General features: G+C 38.9%; 1 protein-coding gene across 3 annotated transcripts in view; it reads left to right on the top strand.

Moving 5' to 3' along the window:
- The window catches only part of pgm2l1 (phosphoglucomutase 2-like 1), a 129,573-nt gene that overhangs the window by 19,882 nt on the left and 88,313 nt on the right, over window positions 1-21,378 (top strand). For all 3 annotated transcript variants that reach the window (XM_069892238.1, XM_069892239.1, XM_069892240.1), the window contains 3 exons: window positions 7,843-7,949; window positions 17,896-17,980; window positions 20,261-20,344. In XM_069892238.1, the coding sequence (XP_069748339.1) occupies window positions 7,843-7,949; window positions 17,896-17,980; window positions 20,261-20,344 (276 nt within the window). The remainder of the gene's footprint in view (window positions 1-7,842; window positions 7,950-17,895; window positions 17,981-20,260; window positions 20,345-21,378) is intronic.

A 21,378-nucleotide genomic window follows, 5' to 3' on the forward strand; every position in this document is an offset into this window, starting at 1 on the left:
ATTTTTGAGCAGTGATATATACTCTGTGTAACCAATTATACTGTATCATGCGTAACCTTGTGTTTATTGTATTCTTCATAGTTCCAGAACATAACTTTTCCCATACATCATTTTTTATCTTTATGTTTAGATCCTTTTCCCACTTCTGCTTGGGTTTATAGTTTATTTCATCATTTTCCTTGTCTTGCAGCTTAATGTACATGTTGGTTATAAATCTTTTAATTATCATTGTGTCTGTAATCACATATTCAAAGCTGCTTCCTTCAGGTGATCTCAAGCTGTTTCCCAATTTATCCTTTAAATAAGCTTTCAATTGATGATATGCAAACATTGTACCATGAGTTATTCCATATTTGTACTTCAACTGTTCAAATGTTAATGTTATTTCCAAGAAAACAATTTTCTATTCTTTTGATCCCTTTTTTCTCCCATTCTCTAAAGGAAAGGTTATCTATTGTAAAAGGGATTAGCAGATTTTGCGTCAATAGTAATTTTGGTATTTGAATATTCATTTTTTTCCTTTCTAAGTGAATCTTCTTCCATGTATTAAGTAAATGATGCAATACTGGTGAGCTTTTATATTGCCCCAGCTTTTCATCCCACTTATAAAGTATATGTTCCGGTACCTTCTCCCCTATTTTATCTAGTTCTATCTTAGTCCAGTCTGGTTTTTCCCTTGTCTGATAAAAATCTGATCAATACCTTAATTGTGCGGCTCTATAATAATTTCTAAAATTTGGTAACTGTAAGCCACCTTGATTATACCTCTCTGCTAATTTATCTAACGCTACCCTTGGATTCCTTCCTTTCCACAAGAATTTCCTTATTATTTTCTTTAGTCCCTTAAAGAATTCTTCTGTTAAGGGAATTGGTAATGTTTGAAATAAGTATGTATCCTTGGGAACACATTAATTTTAATGGAGTTTACCCTCCCTATCTACGTTAGCGGTAATTCTTTCCAATGTTCTAAGTCTTCCTGCAATTTCTTTATTTGTGGCTAATAATTTAGTTTGTACAAGTGGCTTAAATTATTATCTAACCTGATCCCTAGGTATCAGATTGCTTGTGTTTGCCATTTAAATGGTGATTCTTTTTTAAATTCTGTATAGTCTGCATTACTCATTGACATCACTTCACTTTTATTTGCGTTGATCTTGTACCCCGATATTTCTCCATATTCCTTCAATTTCTTACGTAATTCTTTTACTGATACCTCTGGTTCTGTTAGTTATACTATGATGTCATCTGCAAATAAGCTGATTTTGTACTCCTCCTTTATTTTTATCCCTTTTATTTTATTTTCTATTCTTATCAGTCTGCCAAGGCGAACTTGTCTAGTTGACCTACTTAATTTAAAGTGAATCGATACAAATCCATTTACTGTTACCTTCTCCAATGGTCCATTATACAATGCTTTAATCCAGTTTATATATTTTTTCTGGTAGATTGAATTTCTGTAATACTTTAAATAAGTAATTCCACTCTACTCTGTCAAAGGCTTTTTCTGCGTCTAGAGCAACAGTCACTGTTAGTTTATTTCCTTGAACTGCGTGGATTAGATTAATAATTTTGCAGACATTATCCGCTGTTCGTCTTTTCTTAATAAATCCAGTTTGATCTTGTTTTACTATTTTAGGTACACAATCGGCCAATCTGTTTGCTAATAATTTTGCTATTATCCTATAATCTGAATTAAGTAGAGATATTGGTCTATATGATGCTGGTGTTAGTGGATCTTTCCCCGTCTTTGGTATTACTGTAATTATTGCTGTCTTACATGAATCTGGCAAGTTTTGTGTTTCTTCTCTCTCTTTGTCTGTCAATTCTCTCCTTTTTGTGATATCATCCCTTTTTACTAATTCCTTTTCTGTACTTACTATCTCCCTTTCCAACTGCTCTATTTCCCGATTGTAATCCTTTTTCATTTTAGTCACATAATTTATTATCTGCCCTCTAATGAAGGCTTTCATTGCATCCCATAATATAAATTTGTCTTTCACTGATCCTGTGTTTATTTCAAAATATATTTTAATTTGGCATTCAATAAACTCTCTAAATTCTTGCCTTTTAAGTAGCATGGAGTTTAACTTCCATCTGTATGCTCTTGGTGGGATGTCCTCCAGTTCTATTACTAATAATAGGGGTGAATGATCAGATAACAATCTAGCTTTATACTCAGTTTTCCTAACTCTCCCTTGAATATGGGCCGACAACAAAAACATATCATTCCTTGAGTATGTTTTATGCCTACTCGAATAATATGAAAATTCTTTCTCTCTTGGGTATTGCCTCCTCCATATATCCATAAGTTTCATTTCCTGCATTGATTTAACCATAAATTTGGCTACTTTATTCTTTTTCTTGTCTTTTGTCCAGTTTTATCCAACAATGGATCCAAATTAAGGTTAAAATCCCCTCCTATCAATATATTCCCCTGCGTATCTACATTCTTCAAAAATATATCTTGCATAAACTTTTGATCCTCTTCATTAGGTGCGTATATATTGAGCAAATTCCAAAATTCTGAGTATATCTGACACTATACCTCCCTGCGGATCTATTATTTCCTCCTCTATTTTGATTGGTACATTTTTGTTAACTAGTATGGCTACACCTCTAGCTTTTGAATTGTAGGATGTTGCTGTTATGCGTCCTACCCAGTCTCTCTTTAGTTTGTGTTCTGCTTCAGTTAGATGCATTTCCTGCACAAATGCTATATCTATCTTTTCCTTCAATAAATTTAATAGCCTCTTCCTTTTAATTTGGTTATGTATTCCATTAATGTTTATAGTCATATAGTTCAACATGGCCATTTTATATCTTGCATGCACCTCTTTGCCACCTGCATCCCCCTTTTCCCCCTTTTCATCTCTTAGTTTTCTCTTATTACACTTAATGTACGACAACACATTTAAGACATAAAGAACCCTCGCAGTTCCCACATCCACTAATACCTTAACCCCAAAAGATCCCCCCCGCTCCCCTCTGAGTTGCCCCATACCCTTTGCCGGGCAACCACAACTCCCCTTTTCATTTGGATTGTGATCTTGTTCGCAGCGTCAACTGATTTTGCAGTGATGGTTATTCCCCCTCCACCCAGCCCTCTCCAGAAAACACTTTTTTAACACTTTTTTTCCTCTCCGGGTATAAATAGTTTAAGCACGGCTGGTTATCTTAATATGAATTTGTAACCTTTTTTCCATAAAGTTGATTTCGCTGTATTAAACTTCTTCCTCCTCTTTAAGAGTTCAAAACTTATGTCTGGGTAAAAAAAATATTTTTTGACCCTTGTATTCCAATGGTTTATTATCTTCTCTAACTTTATTCTTTGCCCGTTCCAGTATATTTTATCCTGTCGAGTATCTCAAAAATTTTACTAAGATGGCGTAAATGGTTATATGGATCTTAGTTTTTGATGTGTCTGTGGTTTCAGAGCTAATGCTCTGTGTGCCCTTTCTATTTCCGTTCTTCCTGCATTTCTGTTGTTCCCAGGACCTTCAGGATACATCCTTTTATAAATTCCTTCATGTCTGTGCCTTCTTCACCCTCCTTCAGGCCCGCTATTTTTATGTTGTTTCACCTACTATAATTTTCCAACATATCAATTTTCTGAGATAACAACTCTTGTCTCTTTAATTTTTTTGTCACTTTCTTCCAATTTTTCTCTTAACTCATTCACTTCCATTTCTACAGCCGTTTCTCGTTCTTCCACATTCTCTACTCTTTTCCCTATTTCTGTCATTACCAGTTCTAACCTTTGGATTTTATCTTCTGTTCTTTTCATTTTCCTTTTAATTGCATTAAATTCTAATGACAACCTTTCTTTTAGTGATCTCATTTGTTCCTCAAAAAAGACTTTATCTATATTCTATTCATCAGTTTTGCCTTTTATTTCTCTTTGTCCATCAGTTTTACCTTCTATTTCTCTGTGAAGATCTTGGTCGTCTTCTTCCTCTTCTTCTGTGTCTTGTCTGTACCTGTGTTTGTGTCTTTTTTTGTGCCTGTCTCTTCTGTTTTTCCTGATGAGCTCCTTGTATCTCTTTGTCGGGCCTCTTGTTGCTGTTCCTCCCCTCCTGGGCGGCCCGTTTGTTGTGCTTCCTGACGTTGGTCTTCTTGTCGATCTTCCCTCCGTCTGTCTTCCACGTCTGTTTTGTCGCTCCCTCTTCTGCTGTCTTCCTTATCTTCCAGCTGAGAGCCCTGGTGTCGGGCGTCCCTCAGCTGGTCGCTCTGTGACATCCCGCTCCTCTGCTGAGCCCCTCTCCCGCCAGTGTCCTCTTTGTCCTTTGATTGCGCACTGCACTGTTTTGTTTGGTTCCGAGAGCCATTTTTGTAGTGCACCGGCTGGTGGGTCGCGACTCTGTAGGGGAGGCACTGACCTTGAGTGTCAGGCGCTCCTCGTCACCACAGCATCCTGTTCCTTCCTGCAGGTAAGGCTTTCTTCTTTCTTCTCCGGCAACTTTTTTTCCAGTTGTTCTTACTTTCTCCTTGGAAGCCATCTTCTTTCTCCTCTCTGTATCTTTATCTTCTAGTTCTTGTACTCTATATTTGTTATGCTTTGCTTTTTCCTAACTTTTTTCCTATTTTCCTGGAGAGGGCTGGTTTTCCCGACTGGCCACTCCTCCATAACGTGACTCCTTTGGGCCCTTCTTCAAGAAATAGTCAAAGAAGGCAAATTGGTACGAGACAATCTTATAACGAGCTCGTGGCCAAGGATAGAGGATTCTCTGAACGGACTCAGAAAAATAATTGTAAATTTATTTTTGGAAAGTTTGCATGAACAGAAAACCATCAAGCAGCTCCTGTTTGAAAATAGCAAAAAACCAAACTAGTGGAAGATCCCAGTGGTTCATACAGCCTCTGCAGAGGCAGAGGGATGGTCAGTGAGTTGGGTCGAGTCTCCAGTTTGAAATCTCCTTAAAATTAGTGTGATTCTCACATTCATCTGCTTCAAAATCACCCTGTGAGCGTGTCCTTACACAGTGCCAGGTACTAATAGCAGAATAAATTCACGTGTGCAGGGTTTGTAAATAGCTTCCATTATGTGATAACAGAAGGGTGCTGAAACGACATCAAGTACAATTTCTATGAAAGTAAATGATTTGTACAGCTTGCAAGGTTTTTCTGCATCATCGAGAATTTGTATTTTCTGTCACAGGAGTTGCTTTGAATTGCAGTAGATGAAGACAGATGTATGGCATTTGATGCAACTGGGATATGGTAGTGTAAATGCTCCATGTCACCTTTCCCCAAAAGTTTAATCTTAGCCCTTCAGAAAGTTCCAAATGTTTCTTTTGACTTGTCTGGATTCTCAATTATTGAGTATGTACCAGACTGAGTTTGCTCGATTAATGATCAAAGAACATGGGGATTGATCCCATGTGAGAAAGCAATCATTAAATAACAGTATTGTGATGGAGGAGCAGGCTCCTGCAATATGTGTCTGCTTTTTAAATTTAAAAAAATGTTATTTACAGTAGGGTGGAAGTCAATTCCAGCCATTTAAAGCCATGCTGCCCAATTACACCCAAATTAACCTACAGTCCCTGATATATTTTGGAGGGTGGGAGGAAGCCCATACAGACATGGGGAAAATGTTCAAACTTCTTGCAGACAGTGCCGGATTGAACACGGGCTGCAGGCGCTGTAATAGCGTCGCGCTAACCATACATTTCTGGAGTAAATATTCTTGACCTCTATCCAAGCTTTTTGTTTCCAGTATTCCAAGAGTGAGTGAGATCCATGTTCTTTTGTTTAAAAAAAAATTCTATTGAATTCCTTGCTTGATTTATTAATAACTGTTTTGTGTACTTTTGGACTTGCACACTGGGAAACATCTTTTCTACATCTACCCAAATCCTTAAAGTTAGAGACCTATATTAGCTCATTTCTTAGTCATCCTTTGTTCTAATAAATCTATCCCAGCTGTCAATCTGATTGTTTACAGTGTGACAGGCATTATTAAAACCTCACCAAGGTCAAGAGGAGTGTAGTCAACGTCTGTCTTTTTTAAACTTATACGTGTCTAAAAAACCTAGCAGTTTCTCCAATATCATAACGATATAGGAGCAGAAGTAGGCCATTTGGCCCATCAAGTCTGCTCCACCATTCCATCGTGAGCTGATCCATTCTCCCACTCAGCCCCACTTCCCTGCTTTCTCCCCATAACCTTTCATGCCCTGACTATTCAGATACCTATCAATCCCTACCTTAAATACACCCACTGACCTGGCCTCCCCAGCCGCCCATGGCAGCAAATTCCAGAGGTTCACCGCTTTCCATCTAAATAAATTTCACTGCTTTAAACAGGTGCCCTTCAATCCTGAAGCTGTACCCTCTTGTCCTAGACTTCCCTCCCATGGGGAAACAACTTTTCTGCATTTTCCCTGTCCAGGTCTTTCAACATTTGATACACTCTTACAATAGCTTTCTGAAGGGTACTGTAATCAGCGTATTTGGTGAATTATGTGAAACTATTGATGGGACTGAATATGGAAATGCCAATTTTGGATTTGTACTACCCCTTGTACTTTCTCCTGAGCGTGGTTTAGAGTTAACATTTTGCAAGAGGAGTGAACACTGGGGTGTAGAAGTCACAATGGATTAAGGCTATCAGTTTCTTTATTAAACTGAAGAAAATTAAATGTGCATGAAGAGGATCAACTGGACATTTTCTCCATAAACGGCAACCCTTTGTGTTTTTCTCTGAATTATGGGTGTTTTTGAAGTAATTTACTAAATGTGAAATGGTTGCACCAGTACAATCAAATTATACTGATGATACTGTCAGCAAAGGTGCCAAAGTGGTCCGAGGGTGGGGGGCATGGCTGTGTATCTGAGGGTGTATGTGAACATTTGTGTTTTGGTTTTTCTGTTTTTAAAAAAAAAAAAAATTGGGAGCATAATATACATCTGCAAAATGTGTACAAAGTTTTTGATGATCAATAAATATATTAAACAAAAAGAAGTAAAGTCTTATAGGTCTGCTCAGTGGATATGGTAAACATTGAGAAACTGGGAGGACTCAGCAGGTCAGGCAGAAGCCACCGAGCATAAGGGACTGAGAACATTTCTTGTCAGAGCAGTGTTTTAGTTTGCCTTCTATAAGGACATTACATTTGGGCTTTTATCCAAAATCACAAGATCAAGGAACAGAAGTGGGTCATTTGGTCTATCGAGTCTGCTCTGCAACTTCACCCTGAGCTAAACCATTCTCACATCTAGTTCCAAATTCCAGCCTTTTCCCCATATCCCTTGATACCCTGATTAATTAGATACCTATCAATCTCCTCCTTAAACTCCCCCAATGATCGGGCCTCCATAGTTGTACGTGGCAATGAATTCCACAAATCCATGACCCTCTGGCTAAAGAAATTTCTCCTCATCTCTGTTTGTTTTAAATGGGTACCCTCTAATTCTCAGACTGCCACCTTGTCCTGGACTCACCCCAAGTGAAGCATCTTATTCACATCTTCTCTGACCAATCCTTTCAGCATTTAAAATGTTTGAGATCCCCTCTCATTCCTCTATACTCCAATGAATACAGTCCAGGAGCTAATAAAAGTTAGCCCTTGCATTCCAGGAATCTTCCTGGTAAATCTCTGTACACTCCCCAACATCATAACATCCCTTCTAAGATAAGTGGCCCAAAACTACACACAGACCCCCAAATGAGGTCTCGCCAGTGCTCATAGAGCCTTGTCAACACCTCTTTACTCTTGTACACTATTCGTCTTGAAATGAATGCCCACATAGCATAGCAAAATGGCAGACTATTAGATATTGTGAATTTAATTTTGTAAATTGTTACTTCGTGACATTTGATTTGTTTTCTGTCTTTTACAGGGTTTATTAAAATATCTTGAGAAGTGCTTCTCAGACCTAAAGCAGAGGGGTGTTGTGATTGGATATGACACTCGTGGTCAAGAGACTAGCAAGTGTAGCAGTATGAGGTGGGTGAAATTAACAGGTGGTGGAACTTGCAACGTGTTTCCTTTTCATTCAACTCAAGCGGAGAGCAGTGCAAAAATCTCCAAGCCGTACAGTTTTCCAGCCCAAACTCTGAAACCCAGCAGCTTAGCTTGCCTTTATTTGTTTCATCTAGTCTTGCAAAAGAAGTTCATGTTCTCCTCCATTAAACATCATTGATTGAAGATGGTCACTTGTTATTTTTGCAGTGTGTGGACTATTCTGCCAAGTAATGCCACAGTGACAACGCTATGAATGTTGATGGGATCTTGGGGCTGTGATAAGCATGTCGATGCAAGGCTTTTATTTTAAACCTCATTCCAAGAGAAATGTTGTTGTGTCTAGTTAAGTGGCTAGCTGAATCAAGTCAAGTTTATTGTCATCTGATTGTACAAGTACAACTTGACGAAACAGTGTTCTCCGGTTCTCGGTGCAAAAACATGCAGACAAATAATACATATATATTTTTGTTTTTGATACTTTACAGATAAATTCTGATTCATGTACTGCACTGTTCCATTAGGTACAAGCAGGTCAGGACACCAAAGGTTATGGGGAAAAGGCTGGGCAGTGGGGCCAAGTGGGGAAAGTGGATCAGGTCATGATTAAAATGCCAGGGCAGACTCGATGGACTGAATGGTCTACTTATGCTCCTATGTCTTATGGTCTTAATTAGGGTGTCTCTTTCTACGAGAATAAGCATTTCCATTGGAACATGATTGAGGCTGCCTAAATTTATTCTGTAAATATTTAAACCTGGGATATCGAAGTGAACAAAAGAAAATAGTTTTAGAAATGTGCAATTAAAGCAGATCCAGGAAATGCTGACAGAATGGACAGCTCCCTCCATGTTTCTTTTCTGATTGCTTCAGTGCATTTTTTGTGATGATCTGTGTTAAACCACGATACTACCCTGAGGTTTTATTTAAGTCGTTTCTTTCTTTTTCAATCTTTTTATTAACCATAATATAAGTAAACAATACATGAGGAGAATAGAATCCAGAATCGAAACCTCAATATATTGCAATACATAATACAACATTTAACATTATAACATTGTCCCTTTCTCCTCAATTTGCAATATTCAAAAAAGAGAAAAAAAATTGTTAAAACCCCATTTAACCTACCAAAATAAACAAAAAAAAACTTTATCTGGTCCTTGCCAATAAAAAACAGCAGAAATCCCAAACCATCTGGATCAAGTTCAAGTTTATTGTCATCTGATTTCAGGGCTGGGATCTGGGCAGAGCCAGGATCAAGGTCCTAGGAAGATTGTTTGCTAGTGCTTTTGGGAAAGTTTAAACTAATGGAGGGGGGGGGGGGTGGGGTGGGGAGGGTGGGAACCTACAAAGAAAGAATGAGGAAGGTGATACAGAGACCAAAATAGGAAAGAGAAAAATAAAAAGAGTGGGTCGAAAAGACAAAAGCAAAGGATGCAGAGATCATGAAATTCTAAAAGGACAATGAGCATTGTGATGGAATATTTGTAGATGTATTTGGGAGATAAATTGGTAAAATTAGAGTAGGTTACATACATACACACACTTTAAAACAGATCTTATTTGAAATACTGAAGAATTCATATTTGGTGACTTTGCAGAAACTATGGAGAATGCTGTGCACAGTTCACAGATAGGTGCTAATTGAAATGATGTCATTAAAGCAACAAGCAGGAGACACTCTAGCTGTTGAAAGCTCTTTGCGAGGGTTTTGACAGAGTGCACAGAAAGGTCACTCCTGGGTTTATGTTTACCCCTAAAACGGCAGCTTAATCAAGAAAACTAACTCCTATTGTTTGCTGGTGAAGATCAGGGGTTTTGCAAGTGAGAGTCACATGGGCTTTCTGGCAGTTAGAGATGAGAGAGAGAAGGGTGAAACAAGTTCTCTCAGCCAGTGTGTGGGACACTCAAAGCTTGCTGGAACTGAGAGCCAGCAGAAAATGGTTTAAAACTGAAACAGAAGCTCCAGAGCGGCGGATGGCTGGAAGTGCTATCTGTGTGATGTTTCTCTTGGAATAAGTGAAACAGAAAGGAACTCTGTGGTAGCCTGAAAGAAAGAGGTTATCATCTGGAGAACCCTGATGGGGGGAGTTTCATCAGCAAGACGTTGAAGTGACTAATGGTGGTTCCTCAGTTGTGGAAATAATGGAACCACACATCTCTCTCTGCAAACTCTACGAGAACCTTCCTATGTGGTAAACATTTAGCTTTTGAGCACCAAAGACTGGTGAACTTTATACATGTTAAATTCTGTGCACAGTCTAAGAATTGCCTGCAACCAGAGAACTTGGAAGAATGAGAAGTGAGATTGAACTGTGAACCAAAGAACTTTTCTTACATTTAAACACACATCACATACACGTGTGCTTAGAATTAGAAGGGGGTTAAGTTGGATTTAGTTAAGTTAATAGAGATAAGTTAAAGTTTGATTTTGTTTTCATATTTAAAGATAATTAAAAACAACTTGTCTTGGTGAATGTCTATTGCTGCTGGGTTTGGGGGTTCTCTGGGCTTGTAACAGCATAAGGGCACTTTATCTGAATGCCCATAGTATTAGAAACAAGGTTAGTGATCTTTAGGCGTACCCAGGCATATGATTTAGTGGCCTCACAGAAACATGGTTGCAAGATGGGCATGATTGGCAATTACATTTTCAAGGAAGACAGGATGGTAAAGGTGGTGAGGTGGTGCTCTTAATCAAGGATGAGATCAGGGCAATAGTGAAACAATATAAGATCTAAGGAGCAGAATATTGAGTTCATCTGGGTAAGGATTAAGAATTGTAAAGGGGAAAAACAAAATCACTGGTAGGAGTTGCCTTTCGCCCACCAAATAACAATGGCTCAGGCAACTAACTGAGAGACAACTGAGGCTTGGAAGAACAAAACGGCAGTTGTCATGGGGGACTTTAACTTCTGCGTAGATTGGGAAAATCAAGTTAGTCGAGGGAGTCTGGAGGATTGTTATGAGCCCAGAGGACCCATAAATCCAGCAGCAATAGATATTCACCAAGACAAATGGTTACTTAAGCAAAAGTTGTTTTTAATTAACTTTTTTAAAAACTTTATTTACTATTTTTTCAATAAAAATAAACAGACTTTTCCAGAATAAATAGTCTAATAATAAAACAAACCCATCACCTCTCCCCTCCCACAACAGATCCCTAAAGGGAAGCATTAAAAATAAACAAAAACATTCAGTAATTTACAATATTACTAAATTCATATTCTTCATATACGGTGTCCACATCTTAACAAAAAAAAATCATAATTATTATGTAAATTGTATGTGATTTTCTCCATATAGATACACGACTTCAACTCATTCTGCTATCGAACTACATTTAACTCCGCTTCATCTTTCCAAGACATAGCGATACACTTACGAGCAACCGTCAATGTTAGACGAATAAACGGTGTCTGAAACTTATCCAACCCCAAGTCCACTAACGGAGTAAAATAACCCAACAAAAAAATGTTTGGATCTAAAGGAAATTGAATTTTAAACCAATTTTGAAGAAACTTCCTAATTTTAAACCAGAAAAGGATGAACTTTCTCACAAAACCAAACAGAAGGTAGAAATGTTCCAACACATCATCCACACCTAAAACACAGATCTGAATTACTAAATCCATAGTTTTTCAATTTTTCAGGGGTTAACTATAACTGATGCAAAAAATTATTATGAACCATACTATATCTTACATTAATTAATTTAATAACACCTATTTTCCCATTCCACCTGACTAATCTCACAACTTAAATCATCCTCCCATTTAATCCTAGATGGATCTAAAAAATTTTCAACCATACTATTTTGTAATAATGCATACATTTCTGATATCAAACCTTTGTCTGAATAAATATGAAACCATAGATTCAAATTTAGTTAACTTAGAAATTTTCATTTCTCTTCCAAAATTATCTTTCACTAATGCCCTAATTTGGTAATAAACAAACAGAGAATTCTCTAAAATCCAAAATTTCTCTTTAAGCTGATTAAATGATAAAAATTTACCTCCTTCAAAACAATCCTGCAATTTTTTATTCATTTAATCCACCAAACTTCTAAAAGTATTATTCAATGAAAAAGGAATCAATTTATTTTGATATATTGAGGTTTGAACTGATAAACTACCTTTTGATCCTATTAATAAATTCCTTTTAGTCCAAATTTCTAATAAATGTTTCAAAATTGGTACATTATATTTCTGTAGTAAGACAGTATTCCATTTAAATACAAAATGATGGGGGAAAGGTTCCAATATCGCAGCCAATTCCACCCTAACCCTACTAGGAGGATTCAAAATGTCTAACATACGATTAATAAATCTTAATTGAGCTGCTTCATAATAATTTTTAAAATTAGGTAATTGCAAACCTCCCAAAGCATCTGCCAGGTCCATTTATGCATCGCTACTCTTGCTTTCCTTTCCATAAAAATTCTTGAAATACTTTATTTAAATCTTGAAAAAAGGATTTCAGAAGAGAACAAGGAATCGATTGAAACAAATATTGAATTTGCGGAAAAATATTCATCTTTATACAATTTACTCGATCTATTAAAGTTAAAGATAAATCTTTCCATTTAATCAAATCCACTTTAATCTTTCTCATTAATGGTACATAATTTAAATTATACAATTATTGAAAATTTACATCTATCATTATCCCTAAGTAGAGTCCATCAAAATTTACTAATTTGTCTAGATTGATTATAATTTCCTTTGTCGCCAGCCCTATTTGCGTTGGTCATTGAACCGTTAGCTCAGGCTATCAGGCAGGATGAGAATATTACAGGTATAAGGATTGGACACAGGATGAACATAAGATTAATTTATTTACTGATGATGTTTTGATATATTTAACTAATCCGGAACAATCTTTAATTTTTTTGCAAAATTGTTTAGAATTACATGGTAAATTATCTGGATACCAGTTTTTAATTATCTTTAAACATGAAAACAGAATCAAACTTTAATTTATCTATTGTTAACTTAACTTAACCCCCCCCCTCTAATTCTAAGCGCACATCAAGTTCTCTCTTGCTGATTGTAACACTGTCAAGTGTTCTCTCTGTCTCTCTCTCTCTCTCTTTGCAAAACCACATGACCCTCTTACAACAGCAAAACTCTCCTGCAGTCAATAGCAGTGCCAGCATTCTCTTTCATCTGTTGCTTTTGATAAACAATGATCCCTTATTGAAGTTTCTTGAGCACTCTTCAAAGCTCTTGCAAAAAGGTGTGAGAAGCCACTATGTCTAGCATAGCTCTAGTATTTCAAATAAGATCTGTTTTATGTGACCTATTCTAACAAACCTTTCCCAATTTATCTCCCCAAAACATTTCTATCTACTCTCACAGGATGACTTCATAGAATTCATCCGTGGTGGCTTTCTTGAACAGCATGTTCAACACGAACCAACAAGGGAGAATGCGGTTTTAGATCTAGGATTGTGCAATGAGATAGGTAAAATTAACAATCTAGTAGTTAGCGACTCTCTTGGAAAAAGCGATCATAGTTTGATAGAATTTCTCATACAAATGGAGGGTGCAATAGTTAGATCGAAAACTAGAGCATTATGCTTGAACAGGGAAGAATACAACAGGATGAGGGAGGAATGGTCAGTGTGGCCTGAGATCACAGGCTAGTTAGCAGAACTGTTGAAGAAGAGAGGAAGACTTTCAAAGAGATTTTTCAGTGCTCAACAAAAATATATTCCCATTTTATTAAAAAAAAAGGGCAGTAAGAGAGGGAAGGGTCAGGTCATCCTTAGTTAACTAAGGAAATAAAGGAAAGTGTAAAATTAAAAGCTCGTGTATAAAGTCGCCAAGAATAGTGGGAAACTGAAGGATTGGGAAAACTTTAAAAGGCAACAAAGGGAAATAAGGAAAGGAAAGAAAGATTATGAAGGTAAATTAGCACAAAATATAAAAACAGGTAGCAAAAAATGTTATAAATATATAAAACGGAAGAGGGTGTCTGGAGTCGACATCCCTTGGAAGATGAGAAAGGGAGATTGATATTGAGTGATGAGGAAATGGCCGAGGCATTGAACAGATATTGTGTGTCAGTCTTCACAGTGAAAGGCACGACCAGCATGCCAAAGAGTGGTGATAGGGAGGTGAGGGCCTCGATAAAATAATTGTTACAAAAGAGATAGTGATGAGCAAACTAATAGGACTGAAAGCGGACAAATCCCCTGGTCCTGATGGGATGCATCCCAGGGAACTGAGGGAAATGGCGGGAGTTATAGTCATCATTTGCGTTGGTCATTATTTACCAAAATTCTCTGGATTCTGGGCAGGTCCCAGCAGATTGGAAGACAGCAAATGTCACGCCTCTTTTTAAAAAGGGATGTAGGCAGAAGACGGGTAACTATCGGCCAGTTAGCTTAGCGCCTGTAATCAGGAAAATGCTTGAAGTTGTCGTTAAGGATGAAATATGAGACTTTAGAACAAAGGGGTTCCATCAGGCAAGCGCAGCATGAATTCAGAAAAGGCAGGTCTTGTTTTACAAACTTGCTGGAGTTCTTTGAGGAGGTCATGGGTACGGTAGATAGGGGGGAAAAGGTTGATGTTGTATGTTTGGATTTGCAGAAGGCGTTTAATAAGCTGCCACACAAGAGACTTATCAATAAGATTCAGATGATTGGAGTCGGGGGATGTATATTGGCATGGATTGAGGATTGGTTAACTGACAGAAAGCAGAGAGTCAAGATAAATGGGTGCTTTTCTGACTGGCAGACAGTAGGAAGTGGGGTGCCGCCGGTGCTGGGCCCGCAGCTGTTCACCATTTACATCGATGATTTTGAAGAGGGGACAGAGGGTCGTGTAACCAAGTTTGTGGATGATACTAAATTGAGTGGAAAAGCAAATTGTACAGAGGATGTGGAGAGGCTGCAGAAGGATATAGTTAGGTGAGTGGGCAAAGTTCTGGCAGATGGAGGACAACATTAGTAAATGTGAAGTCATCCCCTTTGGTAGGAAAAATAGAAGAGCAGATTAATATTTAAATGGTGAAAAACTGCAGCCTGCTGTAGTGCAGATGGACTTGGGGGGGCTTGTGCATGAATCGCAAAAAGTTGGGTTGCAGGTACAATAGGTTGTTAAGAAGGCAAATGGAATGTTGGCTTTCATCGCTAGAGGAATTGAATTCAAGAGCAGGGAGGTCATCCTGCATCTGTACAAGTTTCCGGTGAGGCCGCACCTAGAGAACTGTGTACAGTTCTGGTCTCCATACTGGAGTAAAGATATACTGACCTTGGAGGCAGTCCAGAGGAGGTTCACCAGGTTGATCCTGGAGATGAGAGGGTTGATCTCCAAGGAGTGACTAAATCGTCTGGGATTATACTCACTTGAATTCAGAAAAATGTGAGGAGATCTTATAGAAACATATAAAATTATAAGGGAATAGATAAGATAGAGGCAGGAAAATTGTTTTCACTGATGAGTGAGACCAGAACTAGGGGACACAGCCTCAAGATTCAGGGGAGTAGATTCAAGATGGAGATGAGGAAAAACTGTTTTTCCCAGAGAGTCGTGAATCTGTGGGAATTCTCTACCTGGGGAAGTTGATGAGGCAACTTCATTAAACATTTTTAAGGTTCAGTTAGATAGATTGAAGGGATTTGGGGAAAAGGCAGGTGGGTGGAGTTGAGTCAATGATCAGATCAGCCATGATCGTATTGAATGGCGGAGTGGGCTTGATGGGCCAGATGGCCGACTCCTGCAACTATTTATTATGTTCCTAAGTACAACCTGACTAAACAGCATTCTCTGGTCCTTGGTGCAAAACATGCAGGCACACACCCAGATATAACAATACATATGCAGGACAAGTATTTCATCTTTACAAATAAATAAATATTGTTTTGTACGTAGGACTGTCTTGGATGGTTAGTGCGAGCAGCTCCTTTGGTCGTTCAACATTCTCACTGGCCGCGGGAAGAAGCTGCTCCTCAGCCTGGTGGTGCTGGCTCTGCTATTCCTGTATCTCTCTAAATTTTTGAGCCAAGAAACCAATGCCATACAACTTTGTGGGATCAGGTGTTAAGTACATCTTGGGTATGATAGCACCACTGGAATGAAATATATCCCCCTGTGGTGTAAAGTTGATGCATGCAGCAAAAGAGTGATTAGGAGGAATGGTTACAGACTTTATGGAACCTGGAATGAAGGGATTGGAATATAAGGAATGTTTGACAACCCTTGGACTGTACTCTTTGGAGTTCTGAAAATGAGGGAGACCTCAGAAGCATTTTGAATGCTGGAGAGAGTAGATGTGGCAAAGTTATTTACCATGACAGGGGAGTCGAGGACAAGAGTGCACAATATTATTGAAGGGAACCCATTTAAAACAGAGATGCAGAGGAATTTCTTTAGCCAGAGAGTGGTGAACCTCTGGAATTTGTTACCATAGGCAGCTGTGGAGGCCAGGTCGTTGGGTGTATTTAAGGCAGAGATTGATAGGTATCTGAATAATCAAGGTATAGGAACATAGAAAGTAGGAACAGGAGTCGGCCAAAAATGGCCCATCGAGCCTGCTCCGCCATTCAATAAGATCATGGCTGATCTAATTTATGACCTAACTCCACCTACCTGCCTTCTCCCCATAATCCCCTAATTCCTCTATCATGTAAAAATTTATCTAACCGAATTTTAAATATGTTTAATGAAGCAGCCTCAACCACTTCCCTGGTTAGAGAATTCCAAACATTCACTACTCTGGGAAAAACTATTTTTCCTCATCTCTGTCCTAAATCTACTCCCCCGAATCTTGAGACTGTGTCCTCTCGTTTTAGTTTCCCCGGCCAGCTCAAAAAACCTTCCTACATCTATCCTATCCATATCCTTCATAATCTTGTATGTTTCTATAAGATGTCCTGAACTCGAGCGAAATACAATCCTAGACGATTTAATCTTTCATCATAAGTCAACCCCTTCATCCCAGGGATCAACCTCCTCTGGACCGTCTCCAAAGCCAGTATATCCTTCCTCAAATATGGGATAAACTCCCATTTATCCCGACTCTCTGCCTCCTGTCAGACAACCAATTTTCAATCCAGGCCAATAGACTTCCCCGGACTCCACTTTCCTGTAACTTACTGAGAAGGCTCTTGTGCGGCACCTTATCAAACGCTTTCTGGAAATCCAAATATACAACATCAATCTGTTCCCCTCTATCCACCGCACCCATTATATCCTCAAAGAGTCCTAACAAGTTTGTCAAACAAGATCTTCCCTTTCTAAAACCATGCTGTGTCTGCCTGATTGAACCCTTACGTTCCAAAAGTTTCACTATTTCAAAGGTTATGGGGTGAAGGCAGGGGAGTGGGGGTGTGGGAGAATGGATCAGCTCATTATGGAATGGCGTACTTCTACTCCTATATCTTAGGGTCTTATCTATGGTACCTTTAATGAGGATCTAGTATGAGACAGAAATTTAGAGAGAGAAATTTGAGAAATGGATTTTGGTGGTTGGGGTTTGCACAGACAAAACCATGACCATCAAAAATGGAATAATTAAAATACAGGGTATTAGAGTTAGTATAAAATAGAAAGTTAAACAGAAGTGGCAGCCTTTCCTTCATCAACTTTTCTGGTCATCTCCTCAAAACTCTAAATTGGATAACCACAACCTACCATGCACAAAGCCACGCTCCTTATCAATTCAAATACTTGTAGAAAAGCAGGTGCAGAAATTATGTGAGCAGACCATGTGAGAGTATGTGTAACGTGTCTTAGCATGTTCTCATTCTCTTCCTGAGATTATCCATTGTGTGATATACAAGTGGTACATTCCACAGTAGATAATTGGGTCAGCCTGTGATGGACATTTCTTTAATCTGTTCCTCAAAGCTGTCTGCATTCCAATATAAATGTATTGTTTTCAAATAGTGATGTGAACATTTTTTAACTATTTATTGCAGACTTGCTCAATTGACCGCTGCAGTGTTCCTTGGCATGGATATACCTGTGTATTTATTTTCTACATATGTGCCAACTCCATTTGTGGTAAGAATGATTTGTGATTACGGCAAGCATGCCTGCACTTGAAATACACAGGTTTAGATTTGGCGAATAGCAATTCTTTAGAACTTTCATCAACTTTCCTGGTAACCTCCTCAAAAAACTTTAAAGATTGGTTAAACAATATCAATTGGATAAATTTCAAGAAAAATTTCTTAATATAGTAATAGTGGTAGCAAAAAAATGTGTTGCAGTGATGTGGAAAACAGAAAATTTTATCATGATGGACAGATGGAAAACTGAAATACAAAATTGTATACCATTAGAAAAAATTGCTTGTAATTTAAGGAATCAGATTGTCAATTTTTATAAGATTTGGGAACCATATATGGAATTTGTTAATAAAAGCCCATCCACATCATCCACTCCTCTCAATCAATATCAAGAGAATATGATTAGTGATTAACAGATAGTCTTGGTCTTTTCTTTCCTTTTCTTTTTTTCTTTTTCTGTCTTTTCTTTCTTGGGGAGGGGAGTTTTGGGGAAAAAATTAAAAATTTTGGATATATTTCATTCCAGTGGTGCTATCATACCCAAGATGTACTTAACACCTGATCCCACAATATTATGAATAATATTGCAGAGCCCACCTCACTGACAAAAGGCAAAGGAGGAAAAACCCAACACCCAACCCCAACCAACCAATTTTCCCCTGCAACCGCTGCAACCGTGTCTGCCTGTCCCGCATCGGACTTGTCAGCCACAAACGAGCCTGCAGCTGACGTGGACTTTTTACCCCCTCCATAAATCTTCGTCCGCGAAGCCAAGCCAAAGATAATTGAATAATTGTTTGGTATTGATACATGTGATAAATAAAATTTTCCAAAAAAAAGATTGGTTAACCATCACGCACAAAGCCATGTTGACTATCCCCAATCAATTTTATCAATCCAAATACTTGTATATCCGATGTAAAACACAAAACTCTGCAGACACCGTGGTTGAAGTAAAAACACAATGTTGAAGAAACTCATCAGGTCAGATTGTGTCCTTTATATATCTAATACTGATAATTCGAACCCTAGTTGCTACCCTTGTAATAGCGTTGTGCTAGCTGCTACACTAACCGTGCCGTTCCCCAAGTTTACAGACAAAGCCTTACTAATAAAGATAAACTCCCCTCCACGCAAGTGTACCGGTCAGGCCCTCAGCGCAGCTTCCTTTAAATTCGAACCCCAGTGGATGGCAGTGTAACAGCATTGCGCTGACTGCTACGCTTACAGATAAAGCCTTACTAATATACTGATAAAGAGGGTGGAGGTGTGGGCACAAGTGTGGCACCTCCTGCGGCCATGAGAAAGTGTGGGGGATGGAATTGGTAAGGAGGGATGAGTTCACGAGGGAATCACAGAGGGAGCAGTCCCTATGGAAGATTGAGAGGGGAAAAGAGGAGATGATGTACCTGGTGGTGGGATCCTGTTGGGTGCCAGAAATTTCAGAGGTTAATATGTTGGATGCAGAATCTGGTGGGGTGATCACTTTGCTGAGCACCTTCACTATGTCTGCACCAGTGACAGAAACCTCCCAGTGGCCAATCATTCCAGTCCTGCGCCCCACTCCCATACTTGTATGACCTTGTGCACTATCCCACTAAGATCACTGGTAAATTGGAGGAACAACACCTAATTTTCCAGATTAATATGGCATTAATATCAACTTCTCCGGTTTCTGCTAATCTGCTCTCTTTTCTCCCTCCCTTCCCTTTCCTCTGTCTTCTTTCCCTCAGCTCTCCACCCACTTCCCTCTCATCGAGCCACCCTCCCTCCACTGCTTACTGCAGGTGCCCTCCCTCCCTTCTCCACCTTTTACCTCCTGCCTTTGTTACCGTTCCTCCCCACATCTCCTCCTTTACCTTTTTATTCAGACGTCTGTTTACATTTTTCCACACCTTGATGGAAGGGACTCAAGTCTGAAACGGTGCTTATGTATTTTTTTTTATCTTTGCTACATAAAGTGCACTGTTTGACCTGCTGAGTTTTTCCAGCACTGTGTTTTTACTTGTATATCCAGTCTCTTAGAATACTTTCCAGTAACTTGCCCACTACTGATGTCAGGCTCACTGGCCTGTCATTTCCCGTGTTATTCTTGGAGCATTCTTTGAAACTAACTTGTTTTCACTTCTGGAGCATTTATTGTGTTTCTGAGTCCAGCATTTTGTTTTTTCAGTATTGCAGTGTTTTTTAAATTTTGATTTTCCCGAATACATTTGGTAAATTAGCAAAACCACCTATTAAATGTTAACTGCATTGATTCCTTCCCTTGCAGCCCTATGCTGTTAGACAGCTTCACGTGGCAGCCGGTGTGATGATTACTGCGTCACATAACCCCAAACAGGACAATGGATATAAGGTATAGTGTGCTACATGGCTGATCGATTTGTGATGGGCTCTGTGCCTTAATTTTGAAACACCTTTGTCTGAAAGTACAGAAATGTAACATTTGAAATTCAGAACCTGCTTCAGTGGTAAACAATAGACAATAGGAGCTGGAGTAGGCCATTTGGTCCGTCGGGCCAGCACCGCCATTTTAGATCATGGCTGATCATTACCATCAGTACCCCTTTCCAGCCTTGTCCCTTTAACCCTTAACTCCGTGACCCACAAGAGTCTTATCTAACTCTCTGTACTTCTGGTAAAAATAGGATGATGTGGTTTTATATTCCTTCTGAAAATGAGTTATCAGGTACGATGCACTTGGTATACTCCCTGGACGGGATGAACAGTTCCCTACTACTCTACACTATCTCTACCATTCAGAATTAGAATTTATTGTCTTGAACAAGTCACAAAATGTGTTGTTTTACCGCAGCGTCATAATGTAAACATTTATATAAACCACCTTCTAAAAATAGTGCATGAAAAGTCAAAGTGTCTTTCGTTCACTGATCATTCAGGAATCTGATGGCGGAGGGGAGGAAGCCATCCTTGTGCTGCTGAGGGCTCGTCTTCAGGCTCCTGGACCTTTTTCCCGATGGTAGCAAAGTGAAGAGGGCGTGGCCTGGGGGTGGGGGGAGGGGCAGTTTTTCAGGATAGAGGCTGTTTTTTTAAGACCATGCCCAACGTAGATATCCTCGATGGAGTGAAGTCTGGTGCCTGTGATGTCGCAGGCTGAGTTAATGACCCTCTGGAGTTCATTCTTGTCCTGAGAGTTGGCACCTCCATACCGGGCAGCGATGCAACCAGCCGGAATGTTCTCCATGGTCCACCCGTAGAAGTTTATGAGAGTCTTCAGTAACATACCGAATCTCAAATATCTCACAAAGTCTAACTGCTTGGCGAGCCTTCTCGTGATTACATCCCACCTCACAACCTGCTAAAGTGGGAGAAAAATTCACATCAAATAAATGCCATGGCGTAAAAAAATTTTAGATTTTTTTTGAGCAT

This window comes from Narcine bancroftii, chromosome 7, assembly GCF_036971445.1.
Source record: "Narcine bancroftii isolate sNarBan1 chromosome 7, sNarBan1.hap1, whole genome shotgun sequence".
NCBI classification, from domain to species: Eukaryota; Metazoa; Chordata; class Chondrichthyes; order Torpediniformes; family Narcinidae; genus Narcine; species Narcine bancroftii.